We start from the raw sequence: 22,184 nt of genomic DNA, 5'->3' as shown, positions 1-22,184 counted from the left end.
GCGATACGGTTTCTCAAAGTATAAAAATATAACAGAGAGCATCTGAAAGCTTGGGGTCTGGGACGAGTCCGGACAGGTTCAGCTTCACGCAAATAAAACTGATAGAAATCTCTGAGAGAGAGAGAGAGAGAGAAACACTTTCAGGAGCTCGGTTTAATGTTACCGCTTGGACACTTTAACCTCGTTATAATTCCAGATTTAGTTTTACAGAGCACGTGCAGGAGGCGGCGTTTCTCATAACGTAGGGTGTAAAGGAGATGATCGTAGCTCAGCGAGTGTGAACGGAAGAAACAGAGCCCACTAATGCCACTTTATTCACAATAAGCCTTTTCACACGTTTACATCAACACTCGTCCTTAAGTACAAAATCGTTTATATAGTAACTGTTAATCCATGCTGTTTTTGTACAGCAGACATGCAATAAGATCTACAGATAATGACACGTTAATTGTTGCTATTTTTTAAAAAAAAGAAATACATGTTAAAATTGTTGAGATGGTGATAAATAAGGACACGTTTACATCTTCTGGTTTAAGGGATGGATTTTTTTACAGCAGCTGTAACATAAGCAACAACAGGACTTTGCTTTTTTTCAAAATGTTTTAGACGCAACCTTTAAAACTCCTATTTTTAGGACCTTATCTGGTTCATATCTGAAAACTAAATCCAACATGGCTGCCAAGTGGATTGGCTCGGTGTGGAAACACGCTTCCCTGATTAGCGACAATAGCGTGTTTAAGGTCACAAGTGTTTCAAAATGGCCGGCGATGGGGTCGTAACGTAACATCTTTTTTAACAGATTTTAACTGACTCGTTTAAAGAATCAGCATGACGACTAAATCACTTCAGGATGTAAAGTTATAAAACTAAAGTCAAGTTTATGGTTATAACAGTATTTTCATAAATAAATAAATAAATAAACATGATGGCTGGGTTTAGGACCACGCCCTAAAATGACCTCAAGATGTATTCTGTTATTCCACCACTAGGTGGCCAAAAAATTGCTTGTAAAGTGTGCTTGTAAAAATATATCTCCTTCTCAAGTAAAAAACATCCACAGCGTGTTATAAAGTGCTTACACCTTCAATTTAAACATGACACCACGCTGTTGTTGATCATTTTCCTTTAACGGCACACTGCATTACACCCTTTGGTGTATCAGTAACGCACGCCCATGTCAGAGTGTGACGAGCAACGCTACCACTGACCTCTAACAGCGAGCTAAATGTCCGACAATCCCACCTTTACCAGCTGACATCTTTAACAACACAGCGAGAGAGAGAGAGAGAGAGAGAAAGAGAGAGAGAGAGAGAGACCGTGGCTCGTGTAGCGACTGTGGCCTTGACTTGGTGGGACGTCGATCATATTTCACAGGGTGCCAGAATTTTGGAAACGCTCCAGGCCCTCACACACCGTGGACAGATTTACGGTTGGGACATTTAGGGGTGGAGAAGGGCAAGCGAAAAAAATCTGGCTGCAGTCAAAGTCTATATTAATTCTGTAAACGTGGCTCGGATATATTAGTTTATGTTTGTTTGTGATATTAATATGTGAGATGAGTCAGGGGTCCGAGCACGAAGCTTCAGGAGTCGAGTGATCACGAGAGTCTGATTTTTAGGTGTGGATCTTGAGCACTTAAACGTCAGCAAAATACAATTTACAACTGTATACTCGCGGTGTTAGTTTTTACAGTCTAACAGCAGAAAGTCTAACTTATTTTATTTATTTTTTTTTTTTCTTAAGTCAAGCGCTCAGAGGGTCTGATGCTTTAAATGGTTTAAAGTCTGATGGTTCGTGTTCTTTCATGTTCAGTCATCCTTGGATGATATAGGTGGCTTTAAATTTGATTGCTTGAAGTTAGATGATTTTAGTTGATTGCAATGGGCCAGATGTCAGATATATGTCAGGTCTGATGGTTTGGACAACTGCGTCATGTCTGATGGTTCTGACTGATTTTAAATGTTTCAGGTACGATGGTTTAGTTTGTTCTTGAGTACAGTTGTTCTGATGGTTTAAAGTCTGATCATTTCCTTAAAGCTGCTTTGTGAGAACGTTTCAACGTTGTTGAATGTTCTGCACAAATATACACACAAAATTTAACGGAATAGAATCAATTGCCTCAGGTCTGAAGGTTCCTGCTGTTTCAATTTCAATATTTCAGATTACGAAAATCTGATCAAGCAGACCGTGTAAAGTCGTGTAAAGTGATGATTCAGTTACTTCATGTTCGATAGTTCTGATGGCTTCAGGTCTGAAGATTTTGGTTGTTTCAGGTCTGATAGGTCAGATTTCTTGCATTAGTCCTCTTCAAAACTGAGTCCAATTATTATCAAATTTGTATCAGATGATAATGAGATTCTATGAAAATTATTTGCAATAAAAGCAGAAATAAATCTTGATGGCGGGTTTAAGACCACACCCTGAAATGTCCTCAAGATGTCTTCTGTTATTCCACCACTAGGTGGCCAAAAATATATAATGTGTAAAAATTAATCTCTTTCTCAAAATAAAAAAAGACACAGCACGTTATAAAGTGTTTAGACTCTTTGATTTAAACATTAACCCTAGGAACAGACTTCTGTTCTGTGATCCTTTAAAAGCTGACCGCACCTTGAGTGAAAATCTCCATAAACAAATGAAAGCGAACTCTCAGTGAACCCTCCAGACATGGAGCAGGTTTCAAAATGCTAAAGACTTAGCATTAGACTTGAGTAGGGAACTAGTTCAGACAAGCACACGCCTTGAACGCTGGAACTAAACTGGAGAATCTATAAGCCCATGGCTCAGTTACTGGACTTTAATAGCTCGGGGGACTTAATAATAGGCTTGGCTTATATTTAATTCCACTGAGTCACCACTCCTGTCCTTAACGTTAGACAAAAAAGCAAAGTTAGACATCAGAAACTGGTGACAGGCGTTAATAATCTACAGACAAAATGAATACAATTTTGGGTTTTAAACTGTCCAAAAAAATGTGAATTAAGTCTCCATGTGTGAATCAGTTTGACTAGTCAAATCCGGAGGAAAAAACAAAACAAATGAAGGTGCAAGATAAAGAAGGAGCCGAGATGTTCTCCTACAGATTTGAAATATTACAATAATTTATAACATTATTGATATTCTACCACACGATACTCAGTGTGAAACTCACTTGGAAATCACTGATATTGTCACCTGTTTCTATGGTAAACTTTATATGCATATTTCTTTTCAGTTCAGTTTTAAGACTTTTTTCCCTTATTTTTATTTTAAAACAGGTTTTTTTTCATAGAAATCTTTCAGGGAATCCAAAATGATTAAATTTTATAAAAATAATGTCCAACATTTTAGGTACATTAATACATTTAGAGCGTTTTCACATTAGGGCATGATCGATTCGTAATCATGCCCAGAAACGATTGCTCTCCATTTTCGGGTACACTTGCGGATTTTCTTTCTCCGATACAGCAGGTAGCAGTATGCACTTATTTGGTTTGTGAGCCACCATTAAATACAAAACAGGAAGAGAATGAGGAAGTTAACCATCACTCTATGTCTGATATTATTGATATTTCTGGTAAAAAAAACGCCTCAAGAGTGTATTTCTGAGTAGTTTGAGATTGGCGCAGAGATTTCGGAGGAGAATGACGGCACTGATGACGTCGAATCTAAACGGCGATCTTCATCCGTGCTCAGGTACGAATGCCTTCTGTATCTGACTCAATCCGTACCCGAGTACGCTGTATCGTTCTCAAGACCACCTCTTCTCTTGAAGCGCGGTTCCCAAGTGCGGTACGATTGTGTTCAAACTGATCAAAATGAACCAGACTTTGGCGGTCAAGCGATCCCGCGGCTCTAATGTGACAACGCCCTGAGATCATAGATCACAACCCAACAGGATGCGCTTTTGTAGGAGAAACAATCATTGACATGAAGCTATGATGAAGCGGATTGAGTGTAGATATCGTGAAATTATTTTAAGGTAACCACACGTCTTGACGTGTTTTATCCTCCTTATTTCACAAGAATGATCACATTATTATTAAAATTTTACATTTTACTTTTTTCCCCCCTATCCTTGCATTTTATTTTTATTGATGTAGACTGAGGTTGTTATTTATAACATCGGTGAAGCGTAACAGGAAATCAAATTTGTCACAGCACCAAAATAACAAACCGCACATTTAGATACATAGATAGATAGATATTGTATTAATGTTAAAGGAATTTTTTGTGCATCTTATTATTATTGTTGTTGTTGTTGTTGTTATTTTTTCCTTTCCAATGACAGGTGAGAATACGCAACATTTTTAATGTCTGTGTCTATTTTAAGGAAATTGTTGTGCAGGAATATTATATTTGCTTATCAAACCCACAAACTGAAACACACACTCATACACACACACACACACACACACCCATACACACACACACACAGATTAAACGCCATAAAACTGTCAAACAAGTGGTACACACACACACACACACACACACACACACACACACTACATGTGTCATGATTGACTTTCCCACCCACTGAGATCTGTAATAAAGTGACTACATCCCGGAGTGATTAATAAACATGTTATATGTAATAAATAACTGAATAACCGAGGTGTTGTGAGCTGCAGGAGTGACACGGCGGTAATGACTGACTGACTGACTGACTGACAGCTCGGTTCCCGGTTAGCATTAGCTCTGGCTCTTTAAACACTCCAGCATGATTTACTCCACACTAAGCCCGAGCCCGTGTTAAATCCCGGGTGTAAGCGGTATGAAGCCGACAGAAGGCGTGCCGGACCCCGGGGCTCTTACCTGCTCCGCTCCCGGTGTCACTCACACCCAGCCCGGCTCCTCAGGCTCGGCTCCTCGCGCTAGCCTCGCGCGCCCACACCAGCCCCCCTCCGATCAGTCTTCTCTTTATTAGCGGTATTAATATTATCCTCACCAGATTCCCCCCTAAATAACTCCTGTCACGCTCGTGCAGCTACTTATCTGAGGAGTGAATATTCTCCCCCGACAGTCACGCTGTCATGTGGAAGCGTTAGTTTAGGAACCGTCCCGGTGACACGGAGTACGGCTTTGGCGCTAGCTTAGCCCGCTAGCCCGCTGCTTAACCTCCGCCGATTCACGGTCTGGGGACGCGCGCTACGCCGGCGCTATGGATACGGAGCGTGCGCAGTCTGCGTAGCGCGCTGCGCAGCTTGCGTGGAACGCGCCCGCGCGCTATTTTAGGATTCACCGTTAGGAGTGCGTAATAATAATTACAACACCATAACAACGACAATAATAACAACAACAACAATAACAATAATAATAATCACAACAACAAACAAACAACATGACAACAGAAATTATAATAATAATAAAAAAAATTCAAACACAACAAATAAACAATAACAACATAATGATAACAACAACAACAATAACAACAACAACAACAACAACAACAATAATAATAATCACAACAACAAACAAACAACATAATGACAACAGAAATTATAATAATAATAAAAAATTTCAAACACAACAAATGAACAATAACAACATAATGATAACAACAACAATAATAACAACAGCAACAACAACAATACATTCAACATAACAACAACAACATCAACAATAATAATAATATTAATAATAATAATAATAATAATAACCACAACACAACAACAAACAAGATAATGACAACAGAGATAATAATAATAATAATAATAATAATAATAATAATAATAATAATAAAATCAAACACATCAAATAAACAAACAAAAATAACAACATGATAACAACAACAACAATAATAACAACAACAATAACAACAACAATAATAATAATTTCAACACAACAACATATTTATTTAATGTTAGAGATTTGTTTGCCACTGGCCTATGTATTACATCCACAATTTAAAGTAAATATTTTTTTAATAAATGAAAATTAATAAATAATATCTTATGAACATTTTTATATTTAATTCAATCTTCAAAAACTAAAATTATCTATAGTGCTTATCATGTATAAGATAATGAAGGGCCTGGGGTCCCGAGGAAGGGGTCAAACTCCAGACACACATACAGACAGAGAGAGAGAGAGAGAGAGAGAGCGCAGAAAGACAAGACATGCCAACGAAAAAAGTCTCTGTAATTTAGTTTTAAATCAGAAAAATACCTCCAGGGTCCGGGTTCGATTCCCACCTCGGGGTCTGTGTGTGTGGAGTTTACATGTTCTCCCTGTGCTTGGTGGGTTTCCTCCCGCGGTACAAAGAAATCCAGATTAGGTTAATTGACATTCCCAGTGTCCCAGTGTGTGTGTGTGTGTGTGTGTGCTCTGCAATGTATTGGCACCACGCTCAGGGTGTAGATAGTAGATGAATGAATGAATAAATGAATGAATGAATAATAAAGTACAGTACTAGTAGTGGTGAAAGTAACAGTGAGTTCATGCGGTTACATGTGGTTCTACAGCGCCATCTTGTGGCTGAGTCTTGCAGCAGCAGCAGTACCGATCAAAGCTGAGTAAAGGAAGAACTTTGTAGAACTCAGGTTTATCACCTGAGCTGAAGAAAACTGATCTGATCCAGGTTGTTCCTGGGTTCTCCCAGACTCCTCCAACTTCATTTAACTTTTTTTCACCAAATGAAGGGCGTGATAGGAGAGAAGGAAATAAATAAATAAATACAGCCCATGTTTATTTATTTATCAGCACAAAAACGAAAAACAAACATCCAAAAAAGTTAAATTAGCTCAGTTTCTTATCTTTCTGATTCAAATGAAGGTGAGAATGGTAGGCCGGTGTGTTTTCTTGTTCTTTGATTTACATTTACAGTTAGGCATTTGGCAGACACTCTTATTCAGAGTGACTTACAAAAGTGCTTTAATATTTCCGTCATTAGAGATCCTTACTAGGTTACTAGGTTACTAACTCAATACCATCAGTCAAACACTATTGGAAAGTTTTTTTTTTTTTTTTTTGGGGGGGGGGGGGGGGGTATTATAAAGTTTATTTTAACTTACATAAATCACTCTAACAAATATACAAATATCTAAATAATATTAGACTGTTATATAAATATATAAAAATATAGGTATAATATAACATTTTTAATATATTAATACAGTATACTGAAAAGTGTAGCGCACACATGTTGTTTCTGACATTGCATTCTTCTTCTTCTTCTCCTTCTTCTTCTTCTTATTATTAATGTACGGTTATACATGAATCATTATTCCCACTTTCTCACCAGAGTAGGTAAAAAAAAGGGTGGGAAAAAAGAGAAAAAAACATTCATATCAGGAATCCGGATCTGGAAGTGGGAGCTCTGGGGGGATGAGAAACATGCAAACAAACATCCTAAAGAATGACAAAATCAACTGAAGAATGACATCAGGTTTTACACCAGTTTAAATTGTGTGTGTGTGCGTAGGTGTGTAAAAACAGTGTTAATAGCCTTAGAAATTACCAGTTTTGCCAGATTATATTATATACAGTGTATTTTCTCCCTTTCTACAACAATATTGGGATATATCTAACTATGAAATAACACATATAGAATTAGGTAATTATGTAACAACAACAAAGGTCTGTTGTAATTTAAAGACAGAGAGCCTTTCTGGAACCGTTCTTGCAAACAGTATTATCAAGTGCATTTGCAAAACCTATCAAGCTCCATGATGAAACTGACTCTCATGAAGACCTTTCCAGGAAAGCTGTTCCGTTATAAAGGCTTCACTGAGCATAAGTAGCAGACACATCTCAACACTAATTGTTCCACTTTAGCAATATTTTACAACGTAGAAAGAAATAAAAATCAGATACGACCATGGAGTTAGAAAGTGATCCCAAACTTTTAAGCGGTAGTGTATATCACAGCTTTTATAGTGCTGATATCATGAGAAGGGTTTTTTTTTTTAATCATCTGAAACTTTTTGGGGGTCATAACATGTTGAAATAGTCATGAAAATCAGCACACAGGTTGGAATCAGCTGCCATTAGGACGCCTAAGGAGGTCCAAGTCCTTCACACATTTTGATGCACAGTCCTCTGCTGACTCGTCCCTGAGCTTAACTGGACTTATATATACTATATTGAACTTTAAGCTGCATAACACACGTGATGTTATATAATTTCTATCCGTTATCACCCAGATGAGGATGGGTTCCCTGTTGAGTCTGGTTCCTCTCAAGGTTCCTTCCTATTGCCATCTCAGGGAGTTTTTCCTTGCCACTGTCGCCGTCACCCTTGGCTTGCTCATCGGGGACAATCTCATTATTATCCAGACACATTTTTCTCACACATACACACTTCAATAAATTTTCTTTTTTAAATTTTCTTTTCATTTTTGTGACGCTGCTTTGAGACAATGACCATGGTCAAAAGCGCTATATAAATATGAAATAGAATTTAATTGAATAGCTCATACACACTTTGACTTTTACATGTAAAATCTGGTGCACATTTACAGCCTGTTGAGCTTAACAACTTTCACATGCATGCCATGGGCTCTATTCAACAGGAACATATTTTTTTTCAGCATCCATGGCTTTTTGGGGCTGAGGTTATTATCATCAACCTGGCAACTCTACTGTGGGGAATAAGGAATAACAACCCCCAACAACTACACCTCCCCCCCATCACATCCCCTTTCCTCAGCATCACCGGACGGACGGCGGAAACTGACGCGCCGGTTTTTAAAGCGCGCGAGTGCGCCGCGCTCGAGCTCTGTTCTCGTTCCCCGTGCGCTCGTGCAGTCATGAAGCCCCAGCAACAGCAGCAGCAGCAGAACTCCCACTCCCTCCTCCCCCTGCCCCTCCCCCCGCTCTTGCTCCTGGCCGTGCTCGTGGCGCTGGAGCCGCGCGAGCTGGCCGCGTGGAGCGCGAGCGTGAAGTACGCAGTGAACTGCCCCGAGCGGTGCGACCCCGCGCGCTGCGGCGCCCCGCGCTGCGCGCGCACCGTGCTGGACGACTGCGGCTGCTGCCGGGTGTGCGCCGCGCGCCGCGGAGAGCACTGCTACCGCACCGTGTCCGGAGCGCACGGGGTCAAGTGCGGCCCGGGACTCTACTGCGACTTCTACAAGGACGAGGACGAGTACGGGGACGAGTACGGAGTGTGCAGAGGTAACGGGAGCGAGTGTGTGTGTGTGTGTGTGTGTGTTTTCACCTGCTCATCATCTTAACTACTGTAACTCTCTCTCATCCTCATAAAATGTGATAATAACTATTTAATTAATATAAATAACTATTTAATTAACCATCACTTTAGCAATCCCACTGCTTAATAGTAATGCCTGGTGTTTGTTGGTTTATTGTTTATTAATATTTTTTCTTTGTCATATTATAACATATTTAGTTGATATACAAACTGACAAAGAATTGAGCATTATTGCTCTTACAGGTCAGGTGTCAGGGCGTTGATGCCTAATAAACTGCGTCTATGCTGCGCTTCATGGTTGTAAGTTCGAGTGTCAAAAGTGTCAGGACTTTACGAGGGTCAGTCCACACTCAGAAGAGTACCGGTACCACTGTCCTGTCTAGTACCAGTCTCTTAATCCTGCTCTGTCTCTTATGACTGAGTGAGAGGACAGATAGAGAGGACATGATAGTCCTAACAGTAGGAAGACAGTAAAAGCTTCTCGCCTCAGGTCCTGAGGTTATCACCATCTGTACGAGCAGATGTCTGTGCTGTTTAGATAAACCTCACCGAGATCTTTTATAAAGTTACTTATACCCTTTTTTGAGACTAAAGATTTGTTTAAAATCCAAATATAATTACAAATTGAATTAATTGTATATCATACTGTATGCCAAGTTTACTGGCTACATCTAATAAACAGTCTTTAGATTCCTATACAAAGTAACTCACATGATTATTAGATAAGTGTTCATAAACTGACACTTTACTGTAATCGTAATCTGATAGTCGTTCGGTGTTGTAAATTCTGTGTAAGAAATAAAAAAAAAACATTTCTTGTATTAGATCATTATATTGTAAAACTTTTAAAAAAATCAGTTAATCAGAGCTGGTGTATATGGTAATGTAATATTATTGTCATAATCAATGATGCTAGAGTGTACTAGAAATTCTGAGATATTCTAATGTGTAACTTGTGTTTCAGTACAAGTTACAGACTTTTCCAGTAGCTTGATTTAATACTAAACGTTTTAAAATAGATTTTTTTAATGTTAAAGATGTTTATTGTTGTTAATGTTTCCCTCTTCACATTAAATAGTTTTTTCAATAAACAACAAAATACTTTTTTCAAACTTTACATAAGTCAATTAAAATTTTAATAATTTGATAGCATCACAATATACACAATTTATATTACTTTACCTTTTAGTGATTTTTTTTGTAAAAATAAGTAAATGTCCTTAAATAAAAAATTTTTTCTTTACAAAAAAAAAATATTGTTAAAATGTAGTTTTTGTAATTAAGTAAATACCATCAACTTAAATAATTCACAAATGTAAAATGTATATATTATATATCTTATTTATTTCAACATTATATTTATAACGGCAATTTGTACTTAAAACATCATGGAATAAAAATTGAGAGGGTAGTATTTTTTATATTTTTATATATGTTTTAAAATATTTTTTGTTAACTGTTTTTTGGGAATAAATAAATATAGTTGAATCAAATGATTTAAACAGATTTTAAGTTTCTTAACAGATTGTTTAAACTTTTGTAAGTGTTAAATAAAAATATCATTAAGCTACATTTTTTGCAGGTAGTTATTGGGGAAAAAAATTTGAGAACAATTTCCACATCATCTGTGAATTTACAACATCAAATGTGACCGAAAATTTCTTTCTTACCCATTTCTCTTCAGATTGCACGTACGGGATGTACGGAGTCGAGTGTCGCCAAACCTGCAACTGCAAGGGAGGAGGACTGTGTGACAGAGAGACGGGCGTCTGTCTCACCTTCAAGTTCTTTTCTAAAATGACCAACGCGCTCAAGACACAAGAGGGTGAGTAGCAGATCTGAAGGTTTTTTTTAGTGTCCATCTCTAGTGTAGCAGCAATCAGTGTATATCGGTAGTATATATAGTGTTTGTTCTTGCAACGGTGTCACATGTCTGATCATTTTACACTTCGTCCAGTAATCACAAACACAAACAGAAGAGCATTTAGGCTTAAAGAAGGTACTATATTTAACAGTTTTGTAAGTTAGCAAAACTGAGAGGTCTCAGAGCTCCCCCAAAGTGTGTGTGTGTGTGTGTGTTATTGCTTCATCGTAAATACTCCCACTGTTTCACTCCTTTTCCAAACACAGTGTTTTAGTGTCTATGTAAATGAGCTTCGGCTGAGATTCTCCCCTTTAGAGAACAGCAGAATGAGGTGACAACAAAGGATATCTATTGTTAAAAGGGAAAAATGCTGTTTTTTTTCCCCCCTGAAGACTGAAGAATGTTTAAAATGACTAAAATGATGCATAATCGATGCTTTTTAAAAATATTAAAATATCTTCATTCACCTGGCTTCAAAATTCAAAGAAGAGTTTATTAACAACAACGTTACTGTAATCAACCTTACTGAAGACACACTACGCTAACACCGTGAGTTATACACCTGTTCAGCACTGCTGAATTTTCTATTCTGATTGGCTAGAAGGCCTTGATTCAATTTCTTGTAAGAGTGCATCTCAGGGTCATATCGATGAGCTCATCACGACTTATTCCTGGGGACTTGGACATCAATTGAGTCACGGATTAAAAAAACAAGACCATTAATCTATGAGGAGACGTTTACGTATATAACACGTATGGAAGGAGTCTCCAGTGTGAGCACTTTGTACCGTAACGGTCAGAGGTAAAGCTGAAGGTTTTCCTGACATCTTGACAACATAAGAGATTATGCTTCTCGTGGTTTCTCGGTAACGTAACAAGCTGCCATTTTTTGGAGATAAAAAGAGAGGCTGGTGAGAGAGCGACTCTTTATAGCTGTGATACCGTACATGGCAAAGGGAACTCGAATAAACTTGAAATGAACGGAAAAAAGGAACAACAAAAATGATGGGAATGAATATGGTCTGTGAGGTCGCTGAGATAAGAGGATCAAAGCACCGCGGGATACAGAATAACTGTATTATTATTTACAGTTATGATTCATTACATCACCTTGACTCCAACTTTTTAGGGAAGTAAAGGAATCAGTGTAGCTTTAGAAGGAGATGAATCATACTTTTTATCTATATTAACTTTAATTTCTATTATAAAATTTATGCAGTGTTTCTCATGAGTGTGCACTCTCAATTTAAATAACGTGTGTAAATCTTTTACATAGTGCTCTTAAATGATGGTTAGTGCTGCACAATTAATCACACGAAAATATAATCGCGATACGGACCTGTGCAATCATTTAATGGCAAAAGGCAGCAATTTATTATAATACAATTTGTTATAATATACACATAGTCAGGAATTTATGTCGAGTTAATCAGTTATTTAGGCATTTGTTTCATTTTGAAAAATAATTATTTCTGGTAATAATTCAATATGTCCTATTAAACTTCCTCTTAATGAGATCATTGATGCCGTTATTTGCTATATACTGCCTCAATAAATAGCTTGAATACAAAACGGTACATTCAATAGTTACATATCGCCGTTTGATAATGTCAACATAATCACACTGAATTTTTATTATTAATTATGCTGATGCTTTTTCTAAAGTTGTATTGATTGCTGGTTAATAATTAAAATATTTCTCAGAATTTTAGACCTCGCTGTATGAAATCGTAGGCGGCACGGTGGTGTAGTGGTTAACACTGTCGCCTTGCACCTCCAGGGTCTGGGTTCGATTCCCGTCTCTGTGTGTGGAGTTTGCATGTTCTCCCAGTGCTTGGTGGGTTTCCTCCGGGTTCTCCGGTTTCCTCCCACAGTCCAAAGACATGTAGGTTAGGCTGATTGGCATCCCAGTAGTGTGTGAAAGAAGATGCGAGTGTGTGTGTGTGTGTGTGCCCTGCGATGGATTGGCACCCTGTCCAGGGTGTACCCTGCCTCGTGCCCTAAGCCTCCTGGGATAGGCTCCATGTCCGCGACCCTAAATATAGGATAAAGCGTTATAGAAGGAGAGTGAAATTGTGCTCCGATATCTCAGTTATCACATTCAGCTTTATTCAGGAGACGGCTTCCTGTAAAGAAGTTCTTCACTTCCATGTTTGGATTTAAACTCACAACCTTCTACGTGTTTATTACAAGCTACTGGTTATTATATACTGTTGACTTTTTGTTTGTGTAGGTAACGAGGTGGTGTCAGGCGACGGAAGCAGCAACAGCAGCAGCAGCAACAGCAGAAGCAGCAACAACGCTGGAGACGGACGCACGGAGAGATCGTCTACTCCGAAATGGCTCGCCCCTCGCTGACACACTCTCGTCTCGGTCTCGGCTCGGACAGTCTGCATGTAGCATAATAAATTCAAAATGACAAAGGGATATATTTTAATATGTTTTTAAAAATTATATTAATATTCCATCAAAACGTTTTGTCGTTTCGTGATGACAGGACTTTTACCCTCCTGTTCTGCCGCTCAGGCAATATTTAGCTGTGGCCCGTTTTCAGTGACGATTGGTCGGAAGTTCTTTGGGTTCTTTTGGGTTACAGCAAGCGGTTTATATTAACGCGCTCCTTATGAATACGTGATCATTTCTATACAGTAGTATAGTAACAGCCCATTAAGGACTTCACTTCACTTATAGATTATTATACAATGCATAACTGCTGATATGATGAAGCTTTCATTATTTAGAGAAAAAAGTTTGCTTAACATTCAGGGAAGGAGTCTCCAGTGCCAGCGCTTTGTAAACCCTCGGACGTAAAAATCGTAAATTTTCTCATACGATTGTCAATTTACAGCTTTTATAACACAAGTTTTCTTTCACAGATTTTTCCCAGCATTAAACATTACTACAGTATAAACGTATAATTCATTATTAATTATTTATTAATTATGACTTGCTGTCAGAGGTGATTCTAGAGTCCTCAGGCAAAAATATGTTTATTTCCCCTCTCCGACCAGCATTTATTACCGTTATATTATAAATAATGAATAAATTGGTTGGCACAAATTAATAATAATAAATTTATTTATTGTTCGCTTTATTGCAGATAGAAAACCGTTAATTCGCCTCGTCACATCACTGATTAGTTTCCTGTTACAGCATGACACGGAAAGTTTAATTCTGGCATGAAGATTATTAATAGTAAAAAAGCCACAAAGTTAACTTATTGTTCTACTTTAGGCCATAAACTTATCACTGAACATCAGCTAAGTCAAATACATATAGATATAATTTAAAAATGATTAAAAAAAAAGTTAATTAAACAAATTGGTACAAATTTAAGCATTTTCGAGTCATGAGCTTTAAATCCGAGTCTTTGTATTTTACTTACGGATGCATGGACACGTGTAAACTGAGCATAAACCAACACACAAACACACGGACAAAATGGCGTGTGACAGGAAAGTTTGGTGTCAGATTGAGGTAAAGGGGCGTGGCCTAACGGGTATAAGTCAGGTGATAATGAAGTTTTCATTTGATTTGTACATTAACGTAAGCCTTGTCACTGTCACCCCGATCACCTCTAGGACCACCGGAACTTCACACCATGAGCATATCTTATCCCAGCAACAATATGTGCAGTTAAGAAGACATGTACATTTATTTTTTTGACAATATTTATGTAATCAAATATACTGTATATATACATATACACTAAAGCAACATATTGCATTTAAAGATTTATATTGCAAACTCTGTCTGTGAGTCATTTTTTAAACCTGGATGATGATGATGATAATGATGATGATGATTATTATATTTGTAACTTTTATAACAATCTTTGAAACATTGTTTTTGATTTTTCATTTGGTTTTTGATTTTTTTTCCCCTGTTATGTCACATCCGTGAGTAACACACTCTATGTTTCTTGTTCTGTTGCATTGTTTTGTTTGGGCTTTGGTGCTAAATTAAAGTTCATAATAAAAATAATAATAAAAAAGATTGGAAAAAACATGTTTTTTGTTATCATATTCAGTGTTTGTTATAATAGTTTTACACTGAGGTTAGAAAAAAGCTAGAAGGTACAGAACATTATTGTACATCCTGGAAGACGCAATATTAAACTGTAACTTTTAGCTTTTTTTATACAAGAATTCAGTTGTTAGGTGAGTACAGTTACAATACATTTGCTTTAAAATTCATTTAAAAATGTTATTTAAAATATTTACATCAAATATTCTGTAGGTAAAGTAGACATTTGGCTTATTTTAAGCTCTCAGAATTTAGAAAGCTACAAATCCTGTGCATTATATGTAACATTAAATTCTGGGAAAAAAAACATTAACATTAAGTGTTTGAATTTCATAAACCTTATATTTTCTTTATTAATAACTATTAAATATTTTCTTTATTGATTATGTTAAGTATTTTGTAAAAATTCTTAGCGCTGCTTTTTTCCATTATGCAAATTTAGGCTTAATTAAGTCAAAGCGTGGACCACTGGGTGGTTGTGGAGATTTACAGTTTTTAGCAGGCATATGGGTTTTTTTCCGTTAAGTATAAATAAGTTACCTAAAATACAGTACATTATGTCCTCTAAATATGCATTTAAAAGTGTTGTTTTGTTTCTGATGAGGTATACTGTACAATGTTATAAATATATCTTTTTTCAGGATTTTAGAGGTGTAAAAAATATAAAGATTTGTATTTTTTAGATAAAAAAATTGTACAATGCAGTAAAACACATTATTGTAGTAGTAGTAGTGGTATAGTTTATATGGAAATGAGTAAAAATGTATAGGTTATGACTCACTGTACTGAAAATGTACACTGGCCGTAGGGGGCATGTTATGGTCTGGAGTTGTTGTTGTTGTTGTTGTTGTTGGTCAGGTCTAGGCTCAGCACCATTATGTGGCCAAATAAAAAAGTCAATTTGAATGTACTGAATGACCAGGTTTTTACATCAATGGATTTCTTCATAGTTTAAAGTGACAGTGGCAGGTTTCATTGAGTTGAAATTGTTAAAGGGTGGTTCAGGGAGGATGAGGCATCATTGTCACGCATGGATCAGCCACCACAGAGTCCAAACCTAAACCTCACTGAGAATCTTTGGGACGTGCTGGAGGGGACTTTACACAGCGGTCCGACTCTCACATCATCAATACAAGAGAAATGAATGCGATTCTGGTAACTGTGTCGTAAATGTTGCAACATTGCGTAAGATTATCAAGACGATGCCATAATCAAAGCAAAAACAGGTACAATGAAATATTAGAGTGTGCAGATTGTTTTGGCCGGGGCAGGGTATTGGAACCGTTTTCTAAAACCAGAAGGTGATTCTTTAAAGTTTGTTCGTTTTTAGTTTGTAAATTTGTGTTTACATTTAACTATACTACAAAACTGCTAGAAACATTTTAGAAACCTACAAAAAATGATGAAATTTCATATATTTTCAAAAATATTTTAAATATATATATAAATTAGGGGGAAGATTTAAAAAAACATATGTCTGTTAGTTTCAAGTAGTTAAACTTATATGGTTAATTGAATCTTTGGGAGTTTGTACATAGAAACTCAGTCCTGGACAGATCAGCATAGACTACAAATAAATGCCCTCTTAAAATAAAAGAAAGTTTGTAGGAGAGGGATAATTTAGTGATCCATATATGAAGAATAAGAAAAAATAAATACAATAAACTTTGGGTTATTTTATAGGAACAGTAGCTTGATGCATTACTGTTTTTTTTTAATGATACACATTTTTAATACTGCAAATATTCCATAAATTTATTACATTAAATCATTGTTGCAAAGCCTTTTTTTCGCTTATTCAATAGAAAAAAAAGCTCCTAAGCTACAGCATCCTGTTACCCCTCACACACACATGTGCCACACCTACTGAACCAACCAACACATAAATGTTTTCTCGAAATAAAACCTGTTTTTTACCTAAACTTCCTCACCGTTCCCTTCCTCTTTCTCACCGCTTGAACCTTACATCAGATGCACCTAAAATACCCCATGAATGTTATAAATACCCCACTAAGGCCCTGCTCTCTCCCCGAGCGTTCGTATTTTTGAGGCTGTTTTCCAGCATCCACTTGTTTATTTCCTGTGCTTCCTGACACCTGTGAAAATGCCTCTACTTCCTGTTGTTGTTGTGTCTCGTTTAGAGACGGGAGGCTAAAAAAAAGCCCCTGGGATTCGTCGAGTGGCACACGTCACAGGCTGCGAGAAACCCGGATCGTCCGGAAGTGCCGATCCTCTGCGCGTCTTTCCCATAGCGCAACTCCAAACACCTAAACATCAACAAGTACACGGAAAATCTCTCTCTCACACACACACACATACACATACACACTCCGGTTTTCACACAGCTGATTCATTTAGCAGCTTTCTCATAACTGAGCGCTCAGAGATAAGTGACCCCATGGAGGGCTAATAGCACTTTCCTTATATACTTAAGTGTTGCTGCTATATGTACTGTATACGCTACATTAGATTTACTTTAGAGAACATTTAAATTCATCAATATAGGAAAAAAAACTATCAAGTATCAAGCCATCAAGTTTTAAAAAAAAGCAAAAAAGACATCATTTCAGAAGAGGAAAATTATTGTCTGACATCAAGCAAAGAAAGCAACTAAGGAGATCTGACGTCACTGGAACTGTGTTAAGAACCCTTTAAAACGTTATCAAACCCTGGAAGGAGCTTCCTGAACCGTCAACCCTTTGCAGGAAAATGTTTGAAAAAAGAAGGGAAGTGTATGAAGCGATGCTCCCATCATGCATAGTGTCCACTGTACAAGCCTCTGGAGACAGTGTTATGATCTGGGGTTGATCAGTTACTCGGGTCTAGACTCAGCTGACCACCTGAATGTACTGAACCACCAGAGGATCACATCTATTGGTTCTGGGAGCGTGTGTGAATCTTAGTTTAAATTCAGAGCAGTTACTGACCTGCAACCAGCAATTACAGTATACACGCATAGTTTTATGATTAAATGTACACACACAAATTCATCGCATTTTTGAGCGAGTAAGGTTTATCTGTTAATGCATCATTAGCACACTGTTGGCACACAGGCGTATAATGAGACAATTGTTCTTCTCATCAGATCTTCAAACAGCACGAAGACGTCTTTTAGAAGGTCAACCAGGTCAACCAGGCCATGTTACTGTTTTAGCATTTTCTTTAAAGTAAACTATATTTTGGTAACAGTATAAAAGGTGGATTTGAAAATTTCTAATTATTTGTCTCTGAGACAGTCCACACTCAGACCAACAATCCGACTTCTTGTGATTGAAAATCTGACATTTCTTTGAACGATTAAAAATGTGTACGTATGTTCCCAGTATGTTCCCAATTTTATTTATTTCTTTTATTAAGAAATAGAAGTTAAAAGCGCACTGTTTTAGTTAAACATTAGCATTTTTATACTATCTGAGCACATTTCTTCAATTCCTCAGTAAGGTGTTCAACAAAAATTAGATCAGAGATAAATAGTCAAAAACATGTTTTTAAAGTAAATTTGCAAGCATTACAGCGTGTCAGTGAAATAATAATAATAATAATAATAATAATAATAATAATAATAATAGACCTTTTCTGTAACATAACCATATTACATACCAAAAATAAATTGATCAATTATTAATTGTATGTTAGTTGCAACCAGGCAGCTTAAAATTATTACATTCTGTATGATCCATGGGAATTTCCAGCACATTCTGAAGTGTTTTATTCTTCTTCCACTACAGTAATCTGATAAGAATTCTTTAAGAGTTCTTTATCTACTAAATATTTTTTTTTATTTGATTAAGGTCTCTAAAACAAGGTAGTTCCTGCTCTCGGTTACATTATAGAAGCTATAAATAAAGATTTCTCTTACGTATAAAATTAAATTTTTTATTTGTCACATACACAGTCATACTGTACACAGCACGATATGTAGTGAAATGCTTATACGACTGCCTGTAACCTTAACATTTTTTTAAACAATTGACAAGAAATAAGAGAGAAATAGAAAAAGAAGCAATAAATAAATAAATAAATAGTTTAACTATAAGAAGTTAGACAAAAATATAAAATTTTTTAAAAATATATAAGAAATATAAAAACTTTTTTTGTATAAGACAAAATAAATTTAAATTTAAATGCAAATAAAAAGTGAAATGAATGAAAAATGACCAGAAGTGTGCAAATGAGCATCGTGAGTCCAAGTGTCCATGGTTGTCCGGTCTACAGTGTATTGGGGTGTATTGGGGTGTGTGCACAGATGAATAATGTCCATGAGTCACTATTTCTGTGCAATGTTGCAAAAACACTGAGTTGATTAGTACGTCTTGTTTTATGTCACCAAGGAACCACAACTCAGTGACACTGAAAACTCCTTCCATGATCTTTAAAGTTCATGTCTGCCAAATGCCTAAATGTTAATGTAAATCTCATGTCACCATCCAATGATTTTTTTATTTAGTTATTCAGTTATTTTTTACAACAGCCTGTTTACATGATCACCTGCCGTGGACGTCACTGTAAATGAGCTCGGTGTTTAATTAACCGTGTGTGTGACTATGACAAATGAAATGGTTTGTAACACTTTACATTTAGTGTTGTACTGCACATTACTAATATATGACATGTATGTCCCATGGGATTGTCACACTAATTACAGTAATCTACTTTGTCCTTTATCTTCTTAAATTTTTTTTTCATCCAATTAAAGTTAGTTCCTGTTCTCGGTTACATTACGCAGTATAAAAGAAGTACGCTTTCGTTGCTAGTATCTAGATAATTAAAAGGATATTTGTTAAATATTTAGTTTATATACTACAAGTAATATAATTAATATAAAATATTTAACAAATAACTGACTGGCAATTAAAGGTTCCCATGAGACCATTCCACCTTATTTTATAAAATACCACAACAAATACATAACATAAAAGCCTTAGAATTCATATTTTAAAGTTTACTCTAAATAAATAAATTAAATATTAAACAGTATATTACAGATTTTTTTTAAACAATGTGTTTTTCTTTAATACAGAAGTGTGTGTGCAAATATAAATAGTTTAATGATTCACCCATTTTTTGAATGAACCTCACCTTAATGATGTTGCTTTTTTAGATGATGTGTATATATTTTTATTTATGGGAAACGCTATTCATGGCTCTTTCCACAGCATTTTCCTCCTTTTCTTCCGTTATTTCCTCAACATTCCTGAGTGCTTTTCACACATCAGAGAAAACAATGTGCTTTTTTCGCACAGGTCAGTGATTTATAGGAACAGAGACTTTATAGCAGGTGAGAATTTATTGCATTAGCAGCCAAGTCGATCATACACAGGGAGCTGGGTTATAAGCAGGGTTTGATCCAACTGCAGCTGTGTTTTGGATGAAATAAAGTGCGGTAAAAAATATTTGCCCTGTTTTTTTTTTTTTTGCATATTTGTTCCACTTAAATGATTGGGGTAATCAAATCCCCCCAAAAATAATTAAAAAAATTACACAAAAATAACCCAACTAAATACAAAATGCAATTTTAAAGAATGATTTCATTTATTAAAGGAAAAAAAAAACCTTCCTGGCCATATGTATAAAAAAGTATTTACCCAACCCACCAATGCTGAATCATGAATAAACTGTGATTTTTGTAAAGCTGGGTTAAATATAATTTGCCAGACCTGCTGGATCAAAAAATCACTTAAAAAAAACCTGTCTGACAAAGTGAAGCTCTAAAAACAGATTTTAAAGAGCAACACGATCTAAAGAAATTCAAGAACAGATAAATATCAAAATAATTGACAAGAATCAGTGTTGAAATGTTTACAAAGACATTCTTAAGGCTTCGGGACTTCAGAGAACCACGGTGAGAGCCGTTATCCACAAATAGAGAAAACTTGAAACAGTGATGAACCTTCCCAGGAGTGGCCGGGCTACCAATGTTACTCCAAGAGCACAACCACCACTCATCCAGGAGCTTGACAAAAATCTAACCCACAACAAAAATCTAAAGTTCCAAGTGAAAGACACTGCTGACCAAAAAGAACACAAAGGCTCATCTCACATTTGCCAAAAATATATTGATTATCCCCAAGAATTTTGGGTAAACATTCAGTGGACTTAATAGACAAAAGGTAAACTTTATGGAAGGTCCCATTACATCTGATGTAAAACCAACACAGTGTTTCATTAAAAAGAGCATCATACCGACAGTCACACATGGTGGTGGTTGTGTGATGGGATTTACAGGTTCAGGATCTGGACGACTAATTGATGGAACCATAAATTCTACGATCGAACAGAAAGTCCTAAAGGAGAATGTTTGGCCGTCAGTTTGTGACCTCAAGCTCAACAAGTCCACCTCTAAATGGCTAAAAAAAATAATAAGGTTGTTTAAAGTCTGGACTTTAAACCGATTGAGATCCTTAAACAGACTATTCATGCCTGAAAACCTTCCAACGTGGATGAGTTAAAACACTTGATTGCAGCTGTTGCTTCCAAAGGGGCGACAATCAGTTCTTAGGTTTGGACAGCTTTTTTGTCATAATAAATAGAAATCATCATTTAAAAACTGCATTTTGTATTTGCTTGCTTTCACTTTGTGTAATATTAAAATTAGTTTAATAATCTGAATCATTTAAGTGTGACAAATAGGCAAAGAAAATTAAATATCAGGGAGGGGCAAATACTTTTTTTTTGGCACTGTATACATTAATAATCGTATATATACGTTAAACGTGCCAGCATCTGACACAGGTAGGGAGCCTGAAGTCTGAACACTGAATTCATTCATATTTTATTTGAATTCTTCTTAAAAGTATGATCTTTGTGCTTTGTTAAATTTTATACTGAAACCTGGCAATGAAGACTTGAATGCAGTCGTTTAAATGCTAAACTTATTAGCTACATTAGCCTCTAAGCATTTTGCATAATGACAATAAAGTTGAATTAAATCTAATCTGTAGTTTTGTATTGCATAAAATATCATATTTGTATTTTTTTTGTTCTAAAAGAAATTAATTTATTGAAACATTTAGATAGTTTCATAAAAGAATATGGTTGCTAAATATGCATCAAAATATAATAATACGTTAAAAGGAGTTTATCAAAAACAATCATCTTCATAAGTCATAAGAAATGTTAAAATATATGTTTAAAAATGGTTTGGCACATTCCCTTAAGTTTTGTGGGT

At 36.2% G+C, this 22,184-nt stretch overlaps 2 protein-coding genes across 11 annotated transcripts in view; one reads left to right on the top strand and one right to left on the bottom strand.

Moving 5' to 3' along the window:
- LOC128507289 (probable E3 ubiquitin-protein ligase HERC1) overlaps positions 1 to 6,209 on the bottom strand; it is a 70,888-nt gene extending 64,679 nt beyond the window's left edge. For 9 of the 10 annotated variants that reach the window (XM_053478047.1, XM_053478038.1, XM_053478046.1 and 6 more), the window contains exon 1: positions 4,795 to 5,060. The gene's annotated coding sequence lies outside the window, so the exon portion shown is untranslated. Of the gene's footprint in view, positions 1 to 4,794; positions 5,061 to 6,147 lie in introns of those variants that run through there. The other variant, XM_053478039.1, reaches the window with a different exon arrangement.
- A 2,519-nt stretch (positions 6,210 to 8,728) lies between these two features.
- On the top strand, positions 8,729 to 13,661 carry esm1 (endothelial cell-specific molecule 1). The gene is made up of 3 exons (XM_053478035.1): positions 8,729 to 9,092; positions 10,811 to 10,951; positions 13,224 to 13,661. The coding sequence occupies exons 1-3, from the start codon at positions 8,729 to 8,731 to the stop codon at positions 13,346 to 13,348; spliced, it is 630 nt and encodes a 209-aa protein (XP_053334010.1). The 3' UTR covers positions 13,349 to 13,661.
- The last annotated feature ends 8,523 nt before the right edge of the window (positions 13,662 to 22,184 follow it).

The sequence above is a fragment of the Clarias gariepinus genome, chromosome 19, assembly GCF_024256425.1.
Source record: "Clarias gariepinus isolate MV-2021 ecotype Netherlands chromosome 19, CGAR_prim_01v2, whole genome shotgun sequence".
Lineage (NCBI taxonomy): Eukaryota > Metazoa > Chordata > Actinopteri > Siluriformes > Clariidae > Clarias > Clarias gariepinus.
The sequence above is the reverse complement of the archived record's forward strand: the minus strand, read 5'-3'. Positions and strand labels throughout refer to the sequence as shown.

Excerpts from the sequence above, each read along its gene's own strand:
- esm1 (XM_053478035.1), top strand. The coding sequence starts at position 8,729 with ATGAAGCCCCAGCAACAGCAGCAGCAGCAGAACTCCCACTCCCTCCTC. Across the intron at positions 9,093-10,810 it reads CGAGTACGGAGTGTGCAGAG|ATTGCACGTACGGGATGTAC; the intron begins GTAACGGGAGCG and ends ATTTCTCTTCAG. Across the intron at positions 10,952-13,223 it reads CGCGCTCAAGACACAAGAGG|GTAACGAGGTGGTGTCAGGC; the intron begins GTGAGTAGCAGA and ends TTGTTTGTGTAG.